The sequence below is a fragment of the Salmo salar genome, chromosome ssa02 (genome assembly GCF_905237065.1).
Source record: "Salmo salar chromosome ssa02, Ssal_v3.1, whole genome shotgun sequence".
NCBI lineage: Eukaryota > Metazoa > Chordata > Actinopteri > Salmoniformes > Salmonidae > Salmo > Salmo salar.
This window is the reverse complement of record NC_059443.1, coordinates 59223832-59251466: the sequence shown is the minus strand read 5'-3', so window position 1 is coordinate 59251466 and position 27635 is coordinate 59223832. Positions and strand designations below refer to the sequence as shown.

Sequence of the window (27635 nt, the reverse complement as noted above, 5' to 3'; positions counted from 1 at the left end):
GGATGTATCCTGCATACAGACGTTATCACACCATGTGTTGCAGCTAGCTAATCATCCACTATATCTATCAAGACAGATGTTTGCAGTTAATGATATCCTTGCATACTGAGTTTAGTATGCATATTACATGATCACATATGTCGTAACCTTGGAGTGTTATCTTACAGTCAAGGCTGAACGTAAGACTTTCTTAAGTGATGGGAGCGGAGACGTTTTTAATCATTTTACTGATGTATGAGGTTAGTACCTCCACTATCAAATGACGTCCTGTTGCAAGAACATCAACAACAATCAAACGATTAAGAAAGAGGCATCACTTCTATGCTTACAAATATAATGGGGGGGGGGGGGTACTAAACTTACATATGGAATTGTTTAAAGATGCTCATATGATGGACCATTTAGCTATTTGATTTAACATTTTAGGAGCCCTTTAGGTATCCCCCCCCAAATTTTTTTTAAATTGGGATAAAATATTGACGTTTTTGGGGATAAAATATTGAATTTGGTGTTTACTACTATAGCCCATAGAAAAACATTGAATAAGACATTCATAAATGGACAAAAAAACTGTCAAAAGATAAATCATAAGGAAAAAGGTTTCGAAGTGTCTGTCCTATATCAAGGTAATCTAAGAAAGCTCAGGAAATATTTTGGTTTTTTTGGACACATACTTAATAACCCCTTGTGTTTTTTGGCACAAAACTACCTCCATAATTCCATTCATTTATATGGGTTACCTTCAGATGAGTCCTGTGACACTTGTGGGGGTTGTAGAGCAAAACGAAGAACACCATCTGTGTTCGTGAGAGTCTCCCCTTTCCATAGGTTGTAGGCCAAACCGTTCGGATGCTACAGACGTTTTCGTGAGAAGACCAATTTTTGGGATGTCTCATGTTCTGACAAATACCGCTGTAGCTCGGTCGGTCACCTTCCACCGCAGATGTGGAAGGCCGACATAAGCGGATGCAGTGGATTGAGACGCAGCCAACATCTCTATCTTAAACTGACAGATTTTAATGGGGATTTTTTTATTATGTTACTTAGATTGACTCAAGGGTGGTCAATAGACACTTAAGGATTTGAACCAGTGTGCTACAGCATGAAAATAATACTGCAGCAACAGGAATGTGTATTATTATGTGGTTGATAATTAATGGACATTAATTAAAACTACAATATTTCCTGAAACATTTTTTGTTAGGGCAAATCAAGTCTAACATTTTAAAGTGGAAATTACAACCTTTAGAAGCCTTTTTAAACATGGAATACACTACAAGTTTGCATTTCCTTCAATGCAGGAAAATTCTCAGCAACAAACGAGTGATCAAAAGAAGATCCTACATCTGTACGTACCCTCATTTGCATTTCTTTGGGAAGTGATGGGAACATTACTAAAGAGTTTGTCTTTACTACTTTGAGGACAGTTTGAGGACATTAAATATGAATTTGCACTTATAAATATGTGCCTGTTCCAAAAAGAGTGGCAATGAATGGAAGTATTTGAACTCTGAAGCAAATTCATATTCCACCCACCTGCCTGATGATGATGTCTGAGCTGCACAGAGGCTGTCATTGTTTTGGAGCACCACACACACACACACACAAACACACACACAAATAAGGCCCTCATCTGAAACATTTGTGCCGCTGACTGCTGCTTTAGTCAATATGTTCATGAGAAAAAGCATTCATCAGTGTTTTCCATAAGCGCCGGCCGGCCGTCGGCTAAATAGCCGATAACAGACTCATTGTAAGCCGGCTACTTTTTCCACTTAAAATGTTCAATTAGATAGTCAGAAAAGTCCATGTAGCCTTCTGCCTCTAAAATGAATGATATGCATCTTCTATTGATCTATTGATAGTACAGACACCTGTCAGTCTTTCAGATGTTTTATCGGCCTATACAGCCACGGAGTCGGGGCGCATAGGATATTTACTGTGCTTTGATTGATTACCAAAAACGGCAAGTGGTGACTAGTTTACAAAAGGTGTCGAAAAGAATGAATAAAGTCAATCTCCTATATCCCTTTGCTATTCATAAATGATACAACGTAGTTATGTCCATGGTATAGCATCGGGACATGTAAACCAAAGATCTTGTTTGTTTTTTCCTAGGATTCGAAGCCCATGAGAAGACTTGCCAGTGACCGCTAAAGTGGCTCGTCAGTGTAGCCTAGTGATGGGTTGTTCGCGAACTAACGGCTCTTTTTGAATGGATCTGTTAGGTTAATGGAACCGAATCTCCTCCATAAGAGAGATGCGTGTTTTGGCTCCCTAATTTGCATACTGGTAGGCTACTCCTGCTTTTTAGCGATTATCTGCAGATAAATGATGAAAATATTCAATGAAGACGTTGAATTCTCACTGCAGGAACAATAGAAAGTGGAGAGAGCGCCTCTTCAGGTCCACAATATGATCAAATAAAACAGATTGATAATGATACTTATATGCTAGTATTAAAGACATAGATATAGGCCTACTGATTGAATTAAAGTTAACAGACAACTGCTGCTTTCTGTTAAGCAAAGCCCATGTTTAACACCTGCTCCATTCTTCAATCATACCTGTTGAAGTAAGACTTGACTTGATGTGACTTCAATCTCAAGAGAAAACAGGTTTAATGTTAAAAAGGTTTTCTTACTTAGAAAATAGTTGTGATCAGGACAAGGCCTAGACAATATCCAAAACTACTAACACACTGAATTTCAATCATTTTCAGTCATTTTATTGTAAAGTAATGTCTTTCTACTTAATATCACAACAAATTTGACCAAAATGCGAGGAAAAGTCATTAAGTATTCTATAATTTAGGGGTTGCATTTTGGATGGAATCAAGGCATTAGAATGTACCAGAAGCCACCAAAATTGAGCTTGTTCTGCAATTTTCACAGAAAGCACAGCTATTACTTCCAAAAAAAATCACTGCTTCTGAGAGGGAACCAGAGAGGTTGTTTATCTGAATCTGTCCGTCGCTCAATCACCCTCCCCTCAAATTCCTTTCATTTTCCGGAAGCATTAGCCGCCCTACCAAACATTTGTACAAAAAAATTATCTGCAAGCATGTCAGAGGGCTTGTCAATATTTACCATCATTACACGTTATTTCTCTCACACATTTCTCTGTACTAAAACCTGTTTATCCGCTATTTGCTTGTGGTTACTCTTCAACTGGACTGACCACCTGCTCTGATTCTCTGCACCTTAGCACACATGCACACACCAACACAGACAAACACACATATACATTCATGCTACACACACACACACATCACAACGGCTGCTACAAGACTTATTATACTGCTCAATTTATACAACATTTTTTTTTATACAACATTTTCCTGGTCTTTGATGTTTTTTTATTTTGCACGATTATCTATGCTTACCTCCTACCTCTTGTAATACAAAGTGTTCATGTTCCAAACAAAACAGGCTAACATTCCACATGACAGTCCACAGCAATGATAAAGCCTACTGCTGTTTTTCCCGTCCTCTCACCATTAGCTTGACACCTCTTTCCTTGTCTATGACAGAAGCTTTCTCATTGGACTGTACACGGGGGTGAGGAGAGGTGGAGTGGGGAGTGGAGGTTGGAGAGGGGGGGGCGCATTCATCTTCATTATTAGACAAGAATTAACTAGGAGAAAATGACCTGTTCTGATTAGAGTCTTCTTAAAAAGGAGGAATGTGAGAAAGGAAGGATGAAGGGAGATGGGACTAATGATTCAAATTGTCAGGATGGCTCCTCTTGAGGGTTGTGGGAGAAGAGGTTGGATGGGGTTAGGGGTGCAGGGGTTGGGGGGGGGTGGGCAATGGTCGCAAATATGAAGAGCTTGTCTATCCTTTGATTAAAACACTGGAATTCTTCCTTCCTTTTTTTCTTTCTGTGGTCTATAATTCATTAGTTCCGGAAAGAGAGAGAAATTATAGGGTCGGTATAAATATTAACGATTGGAAGTATTTTTTGAGAAGATAACTGCTAACTCTCTGGGTGGGGATTAGCATGGCTTAATGGATGTGGCGGATATTGCTGAAGATGACAGAGGCACCAAACAGACATGGCAGTACAAACGTCAAAATGTTTCAGTTCGTTATATATTGGCAGTTGACATCAGCATTGCAAGTCCATTGCCATGCCTTCGTAAGTGTATCTAACTGAACCGCAATGTGTAGATCAACTTTTTCTAGAAGTTATACTGATAGATCGTTCAAATTTGAGTCAAGTGGACTGTTTTAAATTAGTTAGGACATTTGTCAGCATTTACAGTGTAAGAAACACCCCACACAGAGAGACATTTAGAAAGCAGACGGAAAGCAGACAGAGAACTAGAATGTTAACTATGAGATATGACAAAATAACAACACTCAAAACACCTCAAAACACATAAATGCACATTACCTTTCTCTTGTTGTTGGGACTGACGTACAAGTAGCTGAGGATTGTTTTCGCCCCCACTTTCTCGTTGAGCTTCTGGTAAGTGGTTCCGTAGTCGGTTGACCTGGAATTTAATCAGAGTGTTTGATGAAGACTTGATGAATTACTTGTTGTAATTAAAAATCCCCTAGAGAATGTTTAGTAGGAGAAAAAAAAGCATGCACAATTAAGTCCCACCTCCTCGTGGTTCGCTGTTCTACGACGACACACGCGGAGGGATAATCAACCATAACCTAGCCAGGGTGTAGTGCTTCAAGTGGGAAGTTTGACCTTTATGTTTTGTATAAGCCTAAGCACCATATAGCAGTACATGTAAAGTATAGTTAGAATAGGGGGCTCTGCATATCATTACAGCACATATTTGGCATAGTTAACCATTTTCATCTTTGATTTTCATATTAATCATACAGATGTAGGATCTTCATTTGATCACCATGTTGTTGCAGGAAATGCAAACTGGTAGTGTAATCAAGGTTTTAAAAGGCTACTAAAGTTTGTATAATGTGTATATTCTGTTGCTGCAGGATGATTTTCCTGCTGTGAGAAACTGGTGAAATTAATATCCTACATCTGTATGACTGTCCATTTTAATGTCAGTTAAATAGTTCCACAGTAAAGTATGTGCTTGTTAGCCACTTGTTAGCGCAGTAGAATACTTGTTTTTTTGAAATTGTGACACTTGTTGACATATAAATAGTCTCCTACCAGTTTGAAACAGATGTCCAACCTCTAAATTGGCAAATTCCGTACCTCACATTCTGCTATATGTGGCTGTCTAAACAAACTACTTACATTCATTGAACTACAGTATGTCTCCAACTATCTGACCAATGCCCATCTCTTCTTTTAAAACGGCACAGAATTCAAAACAGCATCACCAGGAACAATAGCAATTTTTCTGGAATAGTTGCTCTGTTATGGTCCAGGACAAGATTTTTGAAGTCAAATCATGTAATTTACTCCTTCAGTCCATTCTTTTAGGAGAAAAAGGCACAACGGAGAGCAAAACTTCACGTAAAGTTGAAAGACTGGCTGCATAGTCTCAAGTGGACTGTTTTATAGCTGGTCAAAGATGAAGCCATTGAACCAAGAGATAGACTAGCTTTATGTAAAGTTTTCATGTGGCCTCCTGCATTGTCATTCACACAAAGCTTCCTTTTTTGAAGGAAGTAACAGCAATGTTTGAGTGGATTTTGGAAAGAATACTGAAAAGGCAAAAGAATGTGTGAAGTTTTTTGGAGGTCGTGTCTAGGTAGCACAACTCAGTGGTTTCAAAGTCTCACCATATCTGTCTGCATAAAACTACAACCCAATATGGATCCCAACAGCTGAGTCAAAGCTAACGGTGGATGAAAGGGGATTGTGCTGAAATATTTAAGCGATGGTCAGAGTACTAATGTGAAATTTGTGTTCCGTCTGAGATGTAACATTCCAGAACGTCTCGAAGTTTGAACAACTTATCTCCCCTGCCAGGTTCATTTTATTTATAGAGAAGCAAGGCTCAATCAAGGAGCTATTTCATGTTCAGCTAAAATACACACATAAACACACACACACACACACACACACACACACAACTAACACACACACATTCAAAGCAGGCAAAGCTTCAAAAATACACCATGCATGCATCACCCTACAATGCCTGTTACTACTACAAACAAAGCAATCACTGACTTCGATAGAGGGTTTTCATTCATCCTGTGCTTAAAGAAATGTTAAATCCTGATTTTGGAAACTCTATTGAAATGGAAGCGTTACCATTTTTAAGTAGTTTGTTTTTGTAGTGAAGTTGACAAACAACCCACAGAAACACACAAATAGCCCAGCCCTGTGACACCAGCCTGGTGACTTTCATTTTCCCTTTTTCCGATTTATTATGGGATGGTTTCCATGTCGATTAAATATGGGCTTCTCTCGGTTAACTCCTGAATACCAGCGGTAGCATCTATCAACGGGTGGATCCATCGACACTTTGGACCACAGGACAATGACATCATCTGGCTATTGATCTGCTCCTCATAGAACCCCATCATACGCCTGCTGTGATTTAAAGCCCAATGACTTACTTTTAGTGATGCAGCAACTCTCGACATGAACCAATGAAACCAATACAATCGGCCACCCCCCCCAATTGGTTGCTCAAGGACAATGATTGCAGAAAAGGCAGTGCTGGTTATGAGGTTGTGAAATGGTGGCTCTACCCCTGTCCTTCTGCTGTTATCTTTTCCATATGACCTCTGGTTTCAGCCAGCCAATTCTCTGGATTGTTCATGTGTTGGATGGAACATGGTCGAGTTAATGAAACATTATATAGAGACAAGAATAACAGGATGGGAGGTAGCCTGGCGGTTAAGAATCAGTTAATAATCCCCGAGCCGACTAGGTGGAAAATCGGCCCATGTGCCCTTGAGCAAGGCACTTAACCCTAATTGCTCCTGTAAGTTTCTCTGGATACTGTACCAGGGTCTGCTAAATGAATACAAATGTAAAGCGAGTCTGATAACGGTGATCTGGTTCACTGTGAAATTGGATCACTGGGGATTGTGTATTGTGTTACAGGTGATTGAGTTATTCCATATACCTAGCTACTCCTCACATCATATACCTAGCTACTCCTCACATCATATACCTAGCTACTCCTCACAACATATACCGAGCTACTCCTCACATCATATACCTAGCTACTCCTCACATCATATACCTAGCTACTCCTCACATCATATACTTAGCTACTCCTCACATCATATACCTAGCTACTCCTCACATCATATACCTAGCTACTCCTCACATCATATACCTAGCTACTCCTCACATCACATACCTAGCTACTCCTCACATCATATACCTACCTACTCCTCACAACATATACCTAGCTACTCCTCACATCACATACCTAGCTACTCCTCACATCACATACCTAGCTACTCCTCACAACATATACCTAGCTATTCCTCACATCATATACCTAGCTACTCCTCACATCATATACTTAGCTACTCCTCACATCATATACTTAGCTACTCCTCACATCATATACCTAGCTACTCCTCACATCATATACCTAGCTACTCCTCACATCATATACTTAGCTACTCCTCACAACATATACCTAGCTACTCCTCACATCATATACTTAGCTACTCCTCACAACATATACCTAGCTACTCCTCACATCACATACCTAGCTACTCCTCACATCACATACCTAGCTACTCCTCACATCATATACCTAGCTACTCCTCACATCACATACCTAGCTACTCCTCACATCATATACCTAGCTACTCCTCACAACATATACCTAGCTACTCCTCACAACATATACCTAGCTACTCCTCACATCACATACCTAGTTACTCCTCTGTTTTAGTTGAGGGTTTAATTTCAAGCTCTTTTATTCATACCGGACTAATGTGATATTGCCTTGTTGGGTTCTTTTCAAAGACAACAACTTTATTTTGGGAGGAGACTTAGAGTACCCCCAGTACATGCCCAATTAGATTTCCCCCCATATATCTACTGTACTGTGACAGCAGCAGCCCGAAGCCCTGTTGTTTTCCCTATTGGAGTTTGATTAATCAATGAGTGGGGGGTATCTGGAGATGGTTAGCGAGAGGTCGCTAATTGCATTAGCGGGGTGCAACGTAAACAATAAACAGCTTGAAACGTCCAACGGATGGCAGCTTTGCTAAGTATTCCAAATGAATGTATGAATTGCCTCGGTGCACTCCGATAGTATTTCTCTCTCGCCACTCAGCTTTTAGAGCAGCAGGTTGGGCTTGTACCCCCCCTCCCATTTCTGACCCATGTTTGATGGCTGTCTACCATTCTTAAACTACCAGGACAGTCTCTCTCTCTCGATGTTAGAAGCACCATTAACAGGGTAATGAGGTATAACGCCCGTTCACGTTTGAGCCATCCACGACTTAAGCCACTAACGGTTAGTGGTTAGGACTTAAGTAGAGAGTCATATAACGCTACATTTACCACTGCTATGGTTGGGAGATAGGCCTTGGGGTGACCCACAGATCTGTTGTGGTCAAGGCCGCTGAAATCACTGGAAAGTCCTGAGGTCTGTTTTCCTCTTTCTCAAATGAGGGCCGCAATGTTCCAGCAGACCCGCACCGCTGAGATTTGTACAGATTTGACAGGCCTACTGTTCCGAAGTCTCTTAAATGCCAAAACCGCATTCAATCAACTTTAATGATTGCTCTTACATTTGTTCCACTTGGCATTCAATTTGTCTCTTTTTTTACGAAAGACCGGGGTAAAATAAAGCGAGATGTCATAAAACGTGCTCCGCTGAAAGGAGTCTATAGAAGAACATCTAAAATCCTCTAACTGTGGGGTTTCCAATGGACAGTCAAACACTTTACATTTTCAGCAAAGTCTCAAACATACTTGTACGTGACTCTGAACAGAATCACAGAATGTCACACTATAAATAACCTATCGGGCACCAAATATCAAGGTAGCAAGAACACGACCTGTAGACCTACAAATACAAGATATTACAACTATAGCCGAGGGAGTGGATTATGTATGAATTCAGTTTTCAGTAATGCGGAGGAGCCCCTTGAGCTGAAAGTGCAACGAGACTCGCTTGAGCTGCACTCAAGGCCAGTCAAAGTAAGTGCACTTGGACAACACATTGGCTGTCCGTGAGTAGCTGTGACTCATATTCACACTAATGCCTGTCTGCTTTGGGATGAATTAAACATCTGGTCGGTCAGCTGGAAGGTTCTGGCGACAGGTGCACGTTTTTCGGGCGAAAAGTCTCCTCAATGAGGAGAGGGCAAGTTGCACCGTTTAAATATTCAAGGTGATTTTGTGTAAGCCTTCGATTTGTCAACCTCTTATAATGATGGACTTATATGGTGATGCACTTATACTTATTATATGTATTTACAATGTTTGTGGTATACAAAGGAGACAGAACATGAAACACAACCTTATTGCTGCTAAAATCCGATATAAAGGCAGTCACTGAAGACTTTACACAGAAATGCACACAGAAGACTTACTTTGTCATTGCATGATGTGCTTACCTCCACAATGAGCTCTCTGTGACACTGTTCAGGTTGAAGTCAAACAGCTTGGTCAGCATGAGAATCACCTGCAAGACATGAGGAAAAATCCTTATTAATACACTTTAATACAGAGCCTACAATAAATGCACGTTTCAACACACAATTAATCTTAAACATAGGCGTAATCTCATTTCACATAGCATTTCAAAACATTTGATGATTCGTCCTGAATTACATTGTCAGGAGTCAAGGAGACCGTGTTTCTTCTACAGTATGCGAAATCCAAGGAAATTATCTGTTATTGGAGTTATAAGCCATAGGGCATCAACAATTTGGCCTGTAACATCCCTGAAAGGTTGCTGAATCGAATCCCCAAGCTGACAAGGTACAAATCTGTCGTTCTGCCCCTGAGCAAGGCAGTTAACCCACTGTTCCCCGTGCGCCGATGACGTGGATGTCGATTAAGGCAGCCCCCCGCACCTCTCTGATTGAGGGGTTGGGTTAAATGCGGAAGACATTTCCGTTGAATGCATTCAGTTGTACAACTGACTAGGTATCCCCCTTTCCTTTCCCATGTTCAAATGGTGTCCCTTTATTTCATGATCACTTGTGTAATACAAGATGCTTGTTCCATACTTTCTAAAATCACCTATCACATCCTTTTCAAAATAGAAAACAGAAGGAACAGAGAAAGGAAGCTATTAAATGTTTGATATGTAGCCTCTGTAGCCACACATGAAAGGCATAGTTCCGTCTTTGGGAAATTCACGGTCTACCTGATAGAGAATACATTAAACAAATCTGTCCTCCATCTAGCTTGTTCAGGGGATCTGACTACTGACTAGCAAGCTCAGCTGAACTGTCAGCGAAAGGAACTAAAAGATACATCAGACGAACAGCGTGTGATGACTAATTATTTAGAGCTCATTACTTAATCATATCCTATTCAATCTAAACGTGGCACTGTAAATATTCTTTATAACTGTAACACCCTTAAAGTGCATGGGATTTAGAAGGAAAATCTGGGTCGATCCAAGTCTTCAGGGAAAATGAAAAGGCAGATAAATTGCATTCCGCCCGAAGCAGAACGAGAACTACAGAAGCACGGAACTACAGAAGCACGGAACTACAGAAGCACTCGCAATCTATTTACTTTATGACTAGAGGTATATTTGAAATTCATTGCAATTTGTGGCGATGGAGCTACTCACCAAGCACACCTGTAGTTTACCAGTCTACTTTGACATGGTACTATAGACCACTGACGTTTCACTCAATGTTTGCTGTCTGTTAGCATGTTGCTAACTGTGTGGAATCGCCTGGAGTATGATGTCATGGGTTTGACAGTTTCGGGATTGTTCAAATGCGTGTGGATGTCATACAACACAGAGGTCAGTAACAACATGGACAAGTCGAACAGATCCAGCAGCAGTGCTATGTCTATCTTTATCTGCCTCATGTCATCCAGATGACCTTAGCATCATCTACATAGCTTATTTTTTCCCCCTCCAAACACAAACACCCATAGGCGGTCTGAAACCTCTAAGAGGAACTTCGGGGAACTGCATATTCAGGGGGAAAAAACTCTGTGGAATATCGTCCCAAGTCCATAGTGTACAGCAAAAACAAAACAACCGGAGCCTAATAACAATTTGTACATGCCGTCTCCAAGACCGGCTACACAATGTTCCTTGGCTGCACGCTGCGTCATGGCAACATCCAACTGTTTCCCTGTCCCTCGGATACCTTTGAGTCTACCTCCCGCTGCATGTTGTGGAGGCAGGCGTGGCGGAGGAGTCACCACCGTGGAACTTGTGTGACTTTGTGAAGTGAGTTCCGCCAGCGTGGGGGCCCCGCGAGTGAGTTACAACGCCAGAACAGATGCACCTCTGCAGCGGGGAATTACATTGTGAGGCAGGCCCCTTTGATCACGCTGTATTATGTATGAGGCAACATCTGCGGCCTCGGAACGCACCGAACCAATGCACACACACTTTCTCACACACACACACACCACACACACACGGCTGCTTTGGGTCGACCTGTGGAGGAGTTTAGGTTAGAGAGAAGAAACCATCAACACAAAACTCCTTTAAATTAAGAGCTTGTTCACAACGCAGCCCGGTGTCTCCTCTAAGCGTCTGAGTGGTAGATACTCTGGTGAGGAGAGATTTACCCAAGGGGATGAATAACCTTACATGTGCAGATGAGACCAATGCATGCTAATGACCCAGTCCATTTCGCTGGCCAGCTGGAGGGGGAATTCGCACACAGGCGCGTACACACACACACACACACACACACACACTGCCATGCACACACCCACACACAACCACCTCCACAAGGCTTCTCTCTCTCCCTCTATCTCCGTCCCTCCTCTCTCTCTCTCTCTCCTAAATTCTACCAAACCTCTAAATTCAGTTTTTCTATGTCTGTGGTCAGAGCAGGTGCCCTTGTACCAATGTATCTCTGTACTCCATGCCTATGCCTCCACCTCTGCCTGTTTCTGTGTACTAGAGCCAGGTTCTCTATCACCTCGCCCTCGCTCAAACAACCAATAACCTGGACAGATAAAGTCCTTTAAAAGCAAAGTAAGCAGAGTTGCAAAAGCAGAGCAGGCTGGCTGTGTAGCTGGCATCATTAGCTGAAGGACAGTGTGCATGCGGACCCTTCGGTCTGCCACATATGGAGCCTAATGTGGGTGGCCATCAGCGTGCGTCCATGTCAGATGGTCTCCCCGCTGGAAAGTGCATATGCTACATTACCGAGCTTGCCAATTAGGCCCGTGGGTAGACTCCTACTGTAAATATTACCATGCTGAGCAATAGAAGGAAAAGACAGACTTTTAGAAATGAAGATATTTGAGAAGGACTAACAAAGGGGAGAGAGTTGTGTGAGGGAGAGAAGATGGAAGACTGACTTTTAGCTTGTGAGGTGTTTGGATTTCTGTGGCTGTGGCAGGTTGAGGCGGCAGCTCTGTTTATGGATGCATGATGCTGAACTTCCCACATTGAAGTAAGTCATTGGGCTTCAGAAAAACGTTCGCGGTGGTAGGCCTGGTGAGGTTTGTATTAAGTGCTCCCTTTCGAATAAGTAAAACTTTCAAAGTGCATTGAAGGCCAGTTTGAGGGAGTTTGCAAATGTTATGCTAAGTCTGGTTGGCAGAATTTTAGGGGGTATTAGAAATGCAAAGAGAGGTTTGAGCTCAGGGTACAGATCAATAACAGCTGTGTTTCTGCAAAGACTTAAGTGCTTAGAGTTTCTCTTTCACACGCAAACACACACACACATAGAGAGACAGAAACACAGACATAAATACACACACGCAGAAAAAACGCACACACTGAGTGTCTTTGCTGCCAGAAAACGGCTTGTTGTGTTTCCCGCTATCTGGAGATTGTCCTTGACAAGGGGAGAAAAAAAAACGATGAACACCGATCAAAATCCCCAAACACGCATATACAAATAATAATTACGATCTCCTACGGCAACAGAGAGCCCAGAACAGTAAACAAATAGAAAACACAGGGATCCTAGCCACGGCTTTGTCTGACTGTGAAACTCCCAGAAATTAGACATGTTAAGCACACACTTTAGGGCATTCATATAAAACTCTTCGTTTTCTTCGGTATTTCTTTCACTAAATTGTAATAACGAGAGAGAGAGAGAAAGAGTTGTCATGTTTTTTTCTGACTGCATGCTAAAGTGCAATTCTGTATTCCTCACTCTCGTTAATGTTTCAGGTATCATCTCAGATATTCAGATACTGTAGTAGGTGGATGCACTCTAGAGTCTTGAGTGTTCAAGATCCAATTCCGTAACCGTGTAGTGAACACTGCTCGCACCCAATGCTTCTCTGTGTTTTTAATCTATAAGGAATGCATTGCGCGCTACTACACCTCTGCACACTACATATCTATTATATTCCTGAGAAAAAACAAGTTAGTCAAATATAGAAATATCATATCTAAACATGATTCATCTTCCTAGATGTTCAAAAACCTGAATCTGTCAAACTCCGGAGGGATCATCGTGACAACATGCCTTCTCTCTGTAGGATTAGCTGTTGTCATTTCATATTTTGGAAATATTTCACAATCCATGCCTATTCCAGATATGAAAGTAAAATGTTACTGCGAACCTGGATTTTCAAGACATCTGTCAAATTCTTGGATATCCCCCCAAAAAAACCTTTCTCCATTGAGGATCAAAACGTGTCATTTGAGAGCAATGTCCCAGGCAAGGAAACCTTAGTATAAATACCAAACATGCATAGTAATGTTCTGGGTTTTGGGATGCCTATTTCTGGGGCCTAATTAGCTGGTATTCTGTTTACTTAAAAAAAAATGGTCTATATTATTTTTTTTCTTTTGACAATATTACCCCGAAACCACAGTGCTATAGTTTTCTGTACCCTTTAAGACCAACATATTCAGTGTCGTAAACCAACTTGTTGACATACCCCCAGGGTTTTAGTCAAGATCTGTCACACAGTATGCACAATCTCTCTATCCATGAATGGATATGGTATGTTGATATGTATATTCCAGGTTGGATACTATGTTAATAAGATGTTATAATGTACTGATGTACAGTTGAAGTCGGAAGTTTACATACACCTTAGCCAAATACATTTAAACTCAGTTTTTCACAATTCCTGACATTTAATCCTACTAAAGAATAGTAAGAATGTGAAGTGTCAGAATAATTGTAGAGAGAATGATTTATTTCAGCTTTTATTTCTTTCATCACATTCCCAGCGGGTCAGAAGTTTACATACACGCAATTACTATTTGGTAACATTGCCTTGAAATTGTTTAACTTGGGTCAAATTCTTTGGGTAACCTTCCACAAGCTTCCCACAATAAGTTGGGTGAATTTTGGCCCATTCCTTCTGACAGAGCTGGTGTTACTGAGTCAGGTTTTTAGGCCTCCTTGCTCGCACATGCTTTTCAGTTCTGCCCACAAATTTTCTATAGGATTGAGGTCAGGGCTTTGTGATGGCCACTTCAATACCTTGACTTTGTTGACCTTAAAGCCATTTTGCCACAACTTTGAAAGTATGCTTGGGGTCATTGTCCATTTGGAGACCCATTTGCGACCAAGCTTCAACTTCCTGACTGATGTCTTGAGATGTTTCTTCAATATATCCACATAATTTTCCTGCCTCATGATGCCATCTATTTTGTGAAGTGCACCAGCCCCTCCTGCAGCAAAGCACCCACCCACAACATGATGCTGCCACCCCCGTGCTTCACGGTTGGGATGGTGTTCTTCAGCTTGCAAGCCTCCCCATTTTTCCTCCAAACATAACAATGGTCATTATGGCCAAAGAGTTCTATTTTTGTTTCATCAGACCAGAGGACATTTCTCCAAAAAGTACGATCTTTGTCCCCATGTGCAGTTGCAAACCATAGTCTGGCCTTTTTATGGCGGTTTTGGAGCAGTGGCTTCTTCCTTGCTTAGCGGCCTTTCAGGTTATGTCGATATAGGACTTGTTTAACTGTGGATATAGATACTTTTGTACCTGTTTCCTCCAGCATCTTCACAAGGTCCTTTGCTGTTGTTCTGGGATTGATATGCACTTTTCGCACCAAAGAACGCGTCTCCTTCCTGAGCGGTATGATGGCTGCGTGGTCCCATGGTGTTTATACTTGAGCACTATTGTTTGTACAGATGAACGTGGTACCTTCAGGCGTTTGGAAATTGCTCCCAAGGATGAACCAGACTTGTGGAGGTCTACAATTTTTTTCTGAGGTCTTGGCTGATTTCTTTCGATTTTCCCATGATGTCAAGCAACGAGGCACTGCGTTTGAAGGTAGGCTTTGAAATACATCCACAGTTGCACCTCCAATTGACTCAAATGAAGTCAATTAGCCTATCAGAAGCTTCTAAAGCCATGACATCGTTTTCTGGAATTTTCCAAGCTGTTTAAAGGCAGGGTCAACTTTGTGTATGTAAACTTCTGACCCACTGGAATTGTGATACAGTGAATTATAAGTGAAATAATCTGTCTGTAAACAATTATTGGAAAAATTACTTGTGTCATGCACAAAGTAGATGTCCTAACTGACTTGCCAAAACTATCATTTGTTAATAACCTCTTTGGGATAGGGGGTGGTATTTTCACGTCCGGATGAAAAGCGTGCCCAAAGGAAACTGCCTGCTACTCAGGCCCAGAAGCTAGGATATGCATATAATTGGTAGATTTGGATAGAAAACACTAAAGTTTCTAAAACTGTTGAAATAATGTCTGTATAACATAACTTATTTGGCAGGCGAAACCCCGAGGACAAACCATCCAGAATTTTTTGTTGTTGTTGAGTTGACTGTTTTCTATTGGGTTTCTATGGAGAACTAGATTTATGAGGCACCTGGTTGCAGTTCCTATGGCTTCCACTAGATGTCAACAGTCTTTAGAAATTGGTTGATGATTTTCCTTTGAGAAATTAAGAAGTATTGGAGTGCCAACAGAAGAAGATCTTCAAAAGGTAAGGCATGAATTATATCGTTATTTGTGACTTTCGTGTCGCACCTGCTTGGTTGAAATATGATTTTCATGTGTTTGTATGGTGGGGTGCTGTCCTCAGATAATCGCATGGATTGCTTTCGCCGTAGAGCCTTGTTGAAATCTGACATTGTGGCTGGATTAACAAGATGTTAAGCTTTATTTTGGTGTATTGCACTTGTGATTTCATGTAAATTAAATAATTCTAATAATTTAATTTGAATTTCGCGCTCCGCAATTTCACCGGATGTTGTTGAAACGTTCCGCTAGCAGAACCCCTAGCCATAACAGGTTTTAACCTCTATGGGCTAGGTGGGACGCAGGCGTCCCCCCCGTGGTGCACTCCATCAACAGCAGGTGCATTTCAAGAGCGGCAAATTTGAATCCAAATAAATGTCAAAATTCAAATTTTTCAAACATACAACTATTTTACACCCTTTGAAAGATAAACATCTCCTTAATCTAACCACGTTTTACGATTTCAAAAAGGTTTTACGGCGAAAGCATAAATTTAGAGTATGTTAGGACAGTACATTTACAAGAGTTGTGTGTAATGTTTTGTCAATTCAAAGACAGGGTCACCAAAACCATAAAACCAGCTAAAATGATGCACTAACCTTTTACAATCTCCATCAGATGACACTCCTAGGACATTATGTTAGACAATGCATGCATTTTTAGTTCTATCAAGTTCATATTTATATCCAAAAACAGCGTTTTACTATGGCATTGATGTTGAGGAAATCGTTTCCCTCCAATAACCGGCAGTCAAGTCAGCATCACAAATTAAATAATTAAAATTAGAAAACATTGGTAAAATATTATATTGTCATTTAAAGAATTATAGATTTACATCTCTTGAACGCAATCAACTTGCCAGATTTAAAAATAACCTTACTGGGAAATCACACTTTGCAATAATCTGAGCACTGCGCCCAGAAAAATACGGCGTTGCGATACAGACTAGTCGTCATGTTGGGGAGATCTAAAATCGAAAATACTATGTAAATAATCCATTACTTTGATTCTCTTCATCAGATGTCACTTCCAGGTATCACAGGTCCATAACGAATGTAGTTTTGTTCAAAAAAGCTCATCATTTATGTCCAAAAATCTCCGTCTTGTTAGCACATGATCTAAGCCCGCCGGACTTCACTTCATGAACGAGGGGAAAAAATATATTTACGTTCGTTCAAACATGTCAAACGTTGTATAGCATAAATCATTAGGGCCTTTTTTAACCAGAACATGAATAATATTCAAGGTGGACGAATGCATACTCTTTTATAACGTATTGGAACGAGGGTACCCAACATGAACTCGCGCGCCAGGTGTCTAATGGGCCATCATCGTTCCATGGCTCTTGTTCGGTCAGATCTCCCTCCAGAAGACTCAAAACACTTTGTAAAGGCTGGTGACATCTAGTGGAAGCAATAGGAAGTGCCAAAATATTCCTCAGCCCCTGTGTTTTTCAATGGCATAGGTTTAAAGGTAATACAACACATCAGGTATCCACTTCCTGTCAGAAAATGTCTCAGGGTTTTGCCTGCCAAATGAGTTCTGTTATACTCACAGACACCATTCAAACAGTTTTAGAAACTTTAGAGTGTTTTCTATCCATATATAATAAGTATATGCATATTCTAGTTACTGGGTAGGATTAGTAACCAGATTAAATCGGGTACATTTTTTTTATCCAGCCGTGCAAATACTGCCCCCTAGCCCTAACAGGTTAACAAGAAATTTGTGGAGTGGTTGAAAAACGAGTTTTAATGACTCCAACCTAAGTGTATGTAAGCTAATGACCTGATTAGATGGCAGGATTCACCTTATTCACATCGTGATCACTGTTACAGGAGAAGACATGGAGCTACTGGGTGTGGGTGTGTGGTGTGTGTCTAGATGAACGAGCTACTGGGCTCCTCGACTTAATTTCAACTGAACACTGTTGAATTCACTTATATACACTAGTCAAAAGTACCAGCCTCAGAAATTGGCAATTAACTAACTGCACCTCAGATTGCAGCCCAAAAAAATGCTTCACAGAGTTCAAGTAATAGACACATCTGTTCAGAGGAGACTGCATGAATCAGGCCTTCCTGGTCAAATTGCTGCAAAGAAACCACCACTAAAGGACACCAATAAGAAGAAGAGAATTGCTTGGGCCAAGAAACATGAACAATGGACATTAGACCGGTGGAAATCTGTCCTTTGGTCTGATGAGTCCAAATTTTAGGTGTGTCTTTGCGAGACGGATGATCTCTGTATGTGTGGTTCCCACCGTGAAGCATGGAGGAGGAGGTGTTATGGTGTGGGGGTGCATTGCTGGTGAGACTGTCTGTGATTTATTTAGAATTCAAGGCACACAACCAGCATGGCTGCCACAGCATTCTGCAGCGATACACCATCCAATCTGGTTTGCGCTTAGTGGGACTATCATTGGTTTTTCAACAGGACAATGACCCAAAACACACCTCCAGGCTGTGTAAGGGCTATTTGACCAAGAAGAAGAGTGATGGAGTGCTGCATCAGATGACCTGGCCTCCATAAATCACCTGACCGCAACCCAATTGAGATGTTTTGGAATGAGTTGGATCCCAGGGTGACTACCTCATGAAGTTGGTTGAGAGAATGCCAAGAGTGTGCAAAGCTGTCATCAAGGCAAATGGTGGCTACTTTGAAGAATCTTAAATATAAAATATATTTTGATTTGTTTAACACTTTTTTGGTTACTACATGATTCCATACGTGTTATTTCATAGTTTTGATGTCTTCACTATTATACTACAATGTAGAAAATAGTAAAAAAAATAATAATCCTTGAATGAGCATGTATCCAAACTTTTGACTGGTACTGTATACTGCTGTGAATTATGCACATAGACTAGAGATTGTTCACAATCTATTGTTTTTGGGGTTTGAGAATGTGTGTGCGTGCGTGTGCGCGTGCGTGTGCATGCTTGTGTGTGAGTGTAAATGTGCATATGTGTGAGTGCGAATGAGCGTGTGCGTGTCTGTGTGCACGTGGGTCTTCAAATGAATGATGTATATGAAAACAATGTTGATTCGGGTAATAAATCACTGTTTAGTACTTTGAAATAAGGGGAAGATAACACTTGACAGAATTATTGAAATTGAATTCATGGACAGTCTCGCTCTAGACAAAAGATAACGGGACTATTCACATTATCCCAAGTAGGTAAGAGTTCCTGCCTGCGTAGTATGAAAAGCCAGAGCTCCAACAATTGAGTTTTAACTTCCAAAGTAGGTTACAATCCACCCACTGGTTAAATATAGTACATCACTTCCGTGCCGTGAGAGAGGAATGTGGTTGCTCACTCCTGATCATTTGACAAATAAAACTGAATATATGAATGTTAATCCAATGAACCCGCTCACATATCCCCGGGGAATATTGCAATAACACATAAAACCTTGAACTGTCAACGTGGAAAATCGAGTTTTATGTTAGCGGTGACAGAAAGGTGTGGATATGAAAGCACTATGAAACTCACAGACATACTCAAAGTTTCTAGTGGTATTGAATGGGAATGAGAAATCTGTGGGTATATGATTTTCAACGAGTTGAAAATCAAGTTGTATGTTAGCGGTAACAGAAAGGTCCAGATATGAAAGCACTACACAACACAGACATACTCAAAGTTGAGACTGGATGCGAAACCGAGTCTATGAGTAAAATGCTGTGGCTGACTTGGATTTCGGTACTAGACTAGAGGCCCAAGAGGCTAGTCTAGCGGCTGTTTTTCCCCTATGTGTTAACAACACAACCTACATGAGATTATTAACTACAGTTGCTACACTACTAGACAGATGGAGCGTGACAAATAAAGCGAAAAAGAATCTCGCTCATCGCAGATTAATTATTCAGATGTTCATCCTCAGAAGTAGCATCAGCTCACTAATGGGATAATAAAAAGTATTTACAAAGCTACATCTATCTATCTGGCAAAGACACTCTCTCTCCTCTTCTCTCTCCCTCGGAGGCAAAATAATCGGTCCACTTTTTGTCTCATTGATATCGCTTGATTGGCCTCCAGTTTGGGGCTGGGTAGTTTGAGTAGTAGGGGCCGAAGGCAGATGAATTGTCCCTCCAGGCTTTGCTGCCAGAGAGAGAGAGCAAAAGAGAGCGAGGGAGAGAGAGAGAGAGAGAGAGAGAGAGAAGTAGGAAGAGGGAGAGAGAAGAAGGCCGAGGGAGAGACAGAGAGAGAGGGAAAGAGAGAGACAGAGAGATGGAGGAAGAGGGAGAGAGCAAGAGAGAGAGTGAGAGACAGGGGGGAAGAAGAGATGGTGGTAGTAGCTAACAAGCTCTTCTCTGCCAATCTCTTTCTTTGTTCCCGTTATTCAGAATCAAAGACTCCTGATTCCCAGCATTTGCATGTGATTAAAGGTGATTAGCAGTACAGCTCCACAGTCTAAACCAACACTTCCCTCCCTTGGAATCATCGCGGCCCACCCACCTACTGCTAGTGTTGCAATCACCGCCAACACTCACCACCGTCATGACACTGACCCCCTTTTTGTTGTTGTTCGGCTCTGTTGTATATCAAACCATTGTGTGAGGCACCTGAACATCATTCACGTGCTTAATTTGCGTCAAAGAAAACACGTTGGAAAAAAGACAAACCAAAGTAGGTATTATGTTGAGGGATAAAAACGATACAAATGAGAAACAAGATTTTCAAATAGCTGAGTTTGACGCGGTGGCTAAAGAGATAGCCGTTAACACGAGAACACAGAGGAATGAGAATTACAATCAACGGGGGTCTTAACCTTGTCTCGCACGTCACTGTAATGAGATGATAAAACGGCTCCCTGGGGGGTTGGAACAAGCCGTATTCTAGCGTGTACACAGACAGCTGTATCAATACGGGAGCAATTGTTGCTGAGCTTCATACTCTGGTAATAGAATAAGAGACACGCGCTGCACACCAATAGGCACACTCAATTTCAGCACAAGAGAGCATTGTATAAGTTACAGTAAGAAAATATATGGCATTCAGAATAGTCAGCAATGTCATCATTGTTAGAGATATAGCATTATTCAGAATAGTCAACAATGTCATCAATGTTAGAGATATAGCAGTATTCAGAATAGTCAACAATGTCATCAATGTTAGAGATATAGCAGTATTCAGAATAGTCAACAATGTCATCAATGTTAGAGATATAGAAGTATTCAGAATAGTCAACAATGTCATCAATGTTAGAGATATAGCAGTATTCAGAATAGTCAACAATGTCATCAATGTTAGAGATATAGCAGTATTCAGAATAGTCAACAATGTCATCAATGTTAGATATATAGCAGTATTCAGAATAGTCAACAATGTCATCAATGTTAGAGATATAGCAGTATTCAGAATAGTCAACAATATCATCATTGTTAGAGATATAGCAGTATTCAGAATAGTCAACAATGTTGTCAATGTCAGAGATATAGCAGTATTCAGAATAGTCAACAATGTCACCAATGTTTGAGATATAGCAGTATTCAGAATATTCAATATGTCCTGTATAAAGCAACAAAAAAAAAGAAAAACAAGATAAGAGGAAGGAGAAGAAAGACAGAACTCTGGTTTCAATCACAGTCCAATGGAGTTTGATCAATCTCCCCATGATGTCAGATCTGACCAAGATTTCAACCCAGCCCACACAGGAAATCATTCAAGGCCAGACTGTTAGCGCCAGCCTTGGCTGAGGAGGCCACACACAGCCACACACACAAACAAGGACAGAAGGGAAGCCACCATGCTAGGGACAAAAGATTGATAGGACCAGACAAGACCAACACTGTAGCCAGCAAGGGGAAAACACAACCAGTTGTCGAGTCAATGGCACCCATTGCTAAAGTGTCATCTGGAGACGATCTCATTGGCTACCATCCACCGAATCCGTTTACAGGGGGTGCAATCAGATTCATTGATCTGAACAGTGTCATTAACTAGGGGATAATACAGGGGACATGATGTAAACACGATCAATGTCCATCTCCTCAAGGCCTCTCCTTTCAACACAGCGCTTTACAAACAGCCTCACCTTCACTGTAATGTAAACTCCATTCAAGTACAATTTATAGGCCTCTATCACCTCCTTGATTACTTATGGTTTATCATCATATGGGGTTGCATTCCACACCACGAACAGTAGTACTCTAAACTCAGAATTGCCGCGACACCTTTAGCGTTGCCCTTTGCATAGATGTCCCAGTATATCATGTATATAGTGGGGTTAGTGAGCCGTTGTGTATTTGTTTACTACAGAGGGACATGCCTGGGCAAGTCCAGGCAGAACCATACGGTTATTTAAAATCTCAACAACAATGAGTTGTTGTGTCACGGACAGGCGGGAGGCCTCTATTGGTTAGTGGTTAAGGATCGGGAATGATTGATTGGTTGATCCGTGTCCGCCGGCCCCTTTTACTGTTTTTAATGGCGTTCTTGACACTATATCCAATTACTTAGAATAATTATTTGGGCTTGGAGAGGTGATGACTGGCTGCATTTTGGAAATGTGAGACTGGATCGAGTCCAAGTTAATGCATAAATTAATAGGCCGGGCCACAGGGAGGGGAGTTGTTCAATCTCTCATGGAGAGAGGAGGCTACTGTATACAAGGAACTCCTCCGTGAGGAGACAATTGAAAGCAATGAACCCATGGGGTTATTGGTAGGACATAAACCTCCACTCCCCTTATCCTCTTGTCTACTTATTGTTTATTGTGACTTCACATATACAACGGCAGCACACACAGATCCAATCACCTCTATAGGCTCGAGAAAGGAAAAAGGGAATGGGATTCTCCTTGGTCAGCTAAAATGTAGGAGAGCGAATGAGTCCTTAGGGATAGCAGGGAGATTATGGAAAGGGGAATTAACAATTGAGAGACGCATAACTGGTTTAAAGTTTTTATCTATTGACTAATCGACAAAGACTGAGGCAGGGTCCATAGAAAGCCAAGGGAAGCTCACCTTTTTGTTGCAGATCGTTCCACATGTTCTTGTAATGCAGCAGAGAAAAGCCCCGTTTGAAAGGGACGGCTAAAATAAGCTGCTCTGCAGAACACAGTGTACTAGTTGACTCGTGGTTAGCGGATAGGGACATTCTGCTTACTTTTCAGGGACAAAAGTTCAGCCCAGTCTGTGGAACAAAGTGTCAGTGGAAGAGATTGAGCATACTAATTAATAAACTCAAAAAATATACTGTTGTTCAGTATGTACTAATACCATTCTAAATTGCTGCATTTAAATCCATAAACTTTAAACAAACCTTTCATGAAGTTGTCCTTTTTGACACTGGCTTTGTGAAATTAAACTCCCCTCCCTAGACAGTTGTTACCTGATGATTAAATCTTCAATCTCAAATCTATGCTAACTGTAAAAAGGTCGCCAGCTAATTTGATTTGTGGGCCCTCGAAGAAATTCATTATAAATCTGAAGAACACATGGAGGGAATTCGCATTTGAAATGTGTTTTATGATTACAGGAATGTAGAGAGCAGCTTTATTGTACAATATCGTACTATACAGCTACGCAAAGTTCAGTTAGATGTAATTAATTTTGTGTATCCTGGGGATATGGTTATTATTAGCAAAGGGATGTGGGAGAAAACCTGAAATGAAGAAAACAAGACTGATCCATTCATTACAATGAATTTCAAGCATTCCCAATTCTACCAATTCAGTACTTCGCTTACCTTACCAATCGTACAGTCTACCATATTTACCAGATGCAATTAGTAATAAGTGGATGTATTGAGTTGGCGAGGTCACAGGAGGTAAATGTTACCCATGTATGATACGGAACCCACTGTACTACAAACGTCCCACTTCTCTTGGTTTCAAATGAGATGAAAGGAAAATGAGAATATTATCTGAATGAATTATTTTTTTTTTAAGTGTTTGGCAAATGTCCACCTTTGTTTGCTATCTATCATTATTTGGGTTTCTCAGGAATAGTTGTAATGATTCCGTATAAATGTTACACCAAAACTATTCAACACTTATTTTGTAAGGGTACAGATACAGTACTTACACAAAACGGAGGACTCATCAGACCACAGCTAGTTTGTTCTCCGACTGACTTTTATATATAAATACAGTATACATCCAGTCTGTGCATACTCAAACAAGCTTTCCAGCCTTCCTCTCATCCCCCACTCCCATTCTTCAATCCAATCACTTCCATCTCTTTATACCGGCATTCGATGGTGATGGCAGGCACAACTTATTTTTCATATTGATGTGCAGAAACAGACAGACGAGACAGATTTCCGTGGCTAGGCTAGAGGCAGGGAGCTAACTGGAGCAAGCAGACGTCGGGGCCCATCAGCATGCTATGGGATGATTGCTATAAGGATCCCATCCGCCATTTTAGTGCTAGGCACTAGATCACGGAGTGGCTGCTAACATGTGATGAGGCTAAAACGGCATGAAAAACCTGGTGTTCATCAAATGAGTGAATCTGGGTTGATGGTGGATTTGAGTTCTGCAGTGAGCAATGTTTGTGTCTTTGGGTAGATTTTGTATAGCTGTTGATGCTGTAATTTTTCCACTCACAAATTATCCCCTTACAGTATATTTTGATACAGATGTGGGATCTTAATTTGACCTATATTGTCACAGCAAAATAATCCTGCAGCAACAGGATTTGAATGTTTAGTCCATTTTTGATGCTTGATCAGTGGTTAGGCTATTAGCTGGCCAAAAAGTAGGCTACATGAAAAGTGCAATACTGTTAATACAACCATGTGTTAGTGTGGGTTTTCAGTAAATGTATGTAAATTGCAAAGCTCATTTGCATTTCATGCGGCGCAGGAAAATTCACAGCAACAAAAGATCTGTGTATCTTTACTGCAGACAGGGTTAAGTGGAGAAACACTGAGGCTCTATGCTCCAAAGTCAAGTCAAGTCAGTCAGTGTATAACTATTTCAGTGTTAGTTGTAGTAATGTGTTAAAAAAAGAGGTAATACTTAAGAAATGCAGACCAATCCGAGCTCTTTCGAGCCAAAAGAGAAAACGTAAGTGTTTAAAACCTCTTAAGGATCTCTACAGATCGGTATTGGTGTCCCACCCATGGGATGGTTGAGCTAACGTAGGCTAATGCAATTAGCATGAGGTTGTAAGTAACAAGAACATTTCCCAGGACATATCTGACATTGGCAGAAAGCTTGAATTCTTGTTAATCTAACTGCACAATTTACAGTAGCTATTACACTGAAAGAATACCATGCTATTGTTTGAGGAGAGTGTACAGTTTTGAACATGAAAAGTAATTAATAAACCAATTAGGCACATTTGGGCAGTCGATACAACATTTTAAACAGAAATGCAATGATTCATTGCATCAGTCTAAAACTTTGCATATACACTGCTGCCATCTAGTGTCCAAAATCTAAATTGCACATGGGCTGGAATAATACATTTTGGCCTTTCTCTTGCATTTCAAAGATGATGGTACAAAAAAAAAATAATCTTTGTATTATCTTTTACCAGATCTAATGCGTTATATTTTCCTGTATTCCTTTCACATTTCCACAAACTTCAAAGTGTTTCCTTTCCAATGGTATCAAGAATATGCATATCCTTGCTTCAGGGCCTGAGCTACAGGCAGCTAGACTTGGGTATGTCATTTTAGGTGACAATTGAAAAAAGGGGCAGATCCTTAAGAGTTTTAACATGCTAGGCATTCTGCTGCTGCCGTTTCAGTTTCCAATCGATGTTTGCCTAACCTGACAGATGTGTGTTGAGAATAAACAAGCACACACAAGATCATATCGGTGCATAGGTAAACAACGACTGAGCCAACAGAATCTATGCAGACAGGTGCATAATCAGTGGTAAGACAAGAATGTCCTGTCTCATCACAAACTGATTGGACGGAGAACTTAAACAGTGGGCGTGTTACAGTTAGCTAATATGAAACATCTTTCTCTGTCATCAGACAGTCTGTCATACAGATAGATGTTCAGCATATTTACACAAACATTAGTAAATTGCTTAAAATTACTTCCCTAGACATCTGGTATGATCTGGTCTAACTGCAAATATACCCCTGAGATAATAAAAATTATACCTTATTACTGCCTTATACACTGCTCAGTAATACAGTCAATACATCTCACTGAACTTTAATAGAAAATAAATTATGATTTTAGTAACCCTCTAACCCTCTAAATGGAATTGACACTTATTGACCCGCAATATGGTAATATACATGTACATGCATTAACTGAGGGTACTACTTTGTAGGAAGGTTCAAAGCGATGGGGAATTTAGAGAGAATCGGACTTTCATTAGTGATTGAGAAAGAAGTTATTTGACAGAGTAGCTTCGACATACGACATCATAGGATCTGACACCAGTTCTGGAGATGAGTATTAAAGGAAAGACAGCATGAATTTTTAACAGATACACACACTCTCTCTCACACACACAAAAATTATGCACACACACACCACCCACATCACATTAAAATGTTTGTCAATGTCAAGCAAATCTGACACTAAAATATGCCTCCAACCAGCTAAAACTCCCACGTTCAGTTGAAAAAAAAAATGGAAATAAATTACACCAATTAACAGGATGCATGATTATTTAGTCTAATTAGATGAATGGAATGAATGGTACCGCTGGCAGCGTTTTTTAAGACTCTCTCTGTGTATGTCACGGTTGTCGTAAGAACGGGACCAAGGCGCAGCGGATGTTGAGTTCCACATATTTATTACAAAGTGAAACTTTAAGCAAAAGCAAATAAATCAATAAACGAACAACGTGACAATGTGGTGCACATGCACAAACACAAAACAATATCCCACAAACACAGGTGGGAAAAATACCTACTTAAATATGATCCCCAATTAGAGGCAACGATTACCAGCTGCCTCTAATTGGGAACCAAACCAAAACACCAACATAGAAATGTTAAACTAGAACACCCCCTCGTCACGCCCTAACCTACTAGTGTCGGTGGCGGCTCCGGTGCGGGTCGTTGCCCCCCCCCCAGACCCCGGATCCGACCATGGCGCCGGGATGAACGACGTGCCTGGACTGGGCATCGGCGCAGAGGAAGGCTCCGGCCATGAAGCTGGACGGGACACCGTGCTTGGACTGGACACCTGCACAGAGGAAGGCTCCTGCCATGGAGCTGGCGCAGAAGGCGGCTCCGGCCTTGGAGCTGGACTGGACGCCTTGCCTGGAAGCTCCGGACCGTGGACCGTCGCTGGAGGTTCCGGACCGTGGACCGTCGCAGGAGGTTCCGGACCGTGGACCGTCGCAGGAGGTTCCGGACCGGGAACCGACGCAGGAGGCTCCGGACCGGGAACCGACGCCGGAGGCTCTGGACCGAGAACCGTCGCCGGAAGCTCTGGACCGGCAACCGTCGCCGGAAGCTCTGGACTGGGAACCGTCGCCGGAAGCTCTGGACTGGGAACCATTGCCGGAAGCTCTGGACTGTGAATGCGCACTGGAGGCCTGATGCGTGGAGCCGGTACAGGTGGCACCGGACTGGTGACATGCACTTAAGGGTGAGTGCGAGGAGCAGGCACAGGACGTATCGGACTGGGGAGGCACACTGGAGGTCTGATGCGTGGGGCCGGCACAGGTTGCACCAGACTGGTAACACTCTCTTCAAGGCGAGTGCGAG

At 41.4% G+C, this 27635-nt stretch overlaps 1 protein-coding gene across 4 annotated transcripts in view; it reads right to left on the bottom strand.

Moving 5' to 3' along the window:
• LOC106586852 (VPS10 domain-containing receptor SorCS1) overlaps nt 1–27635 on the bottom strand; it is a 165880-nt gene that overhangs the window by 66828 nt on the left and 71417 nt on the right. For all 4 annotated transcript variants that reach the window (XR_001324265.2, XR_006761805.1, XR_006761806.1 and 1 more), the window contains exons 2-3: nt 9486–9553; nt 4399–4498 (exon numbers count right to left, since the gene is read on the bottom strand). Coding sequence is in view for 1 of the 4 variants with exons in the window: in XM_014174576.2 (XP_014030051.1) it covers nt 4399–4498; nt 9486–9553 (168 nt within the window). In the remaining 3 variants the exon portion in view is untranslated. The remainder of the gene's footprint in view (nt 1–4398; nt 4499–9485; nt 9554–27635) is intronic.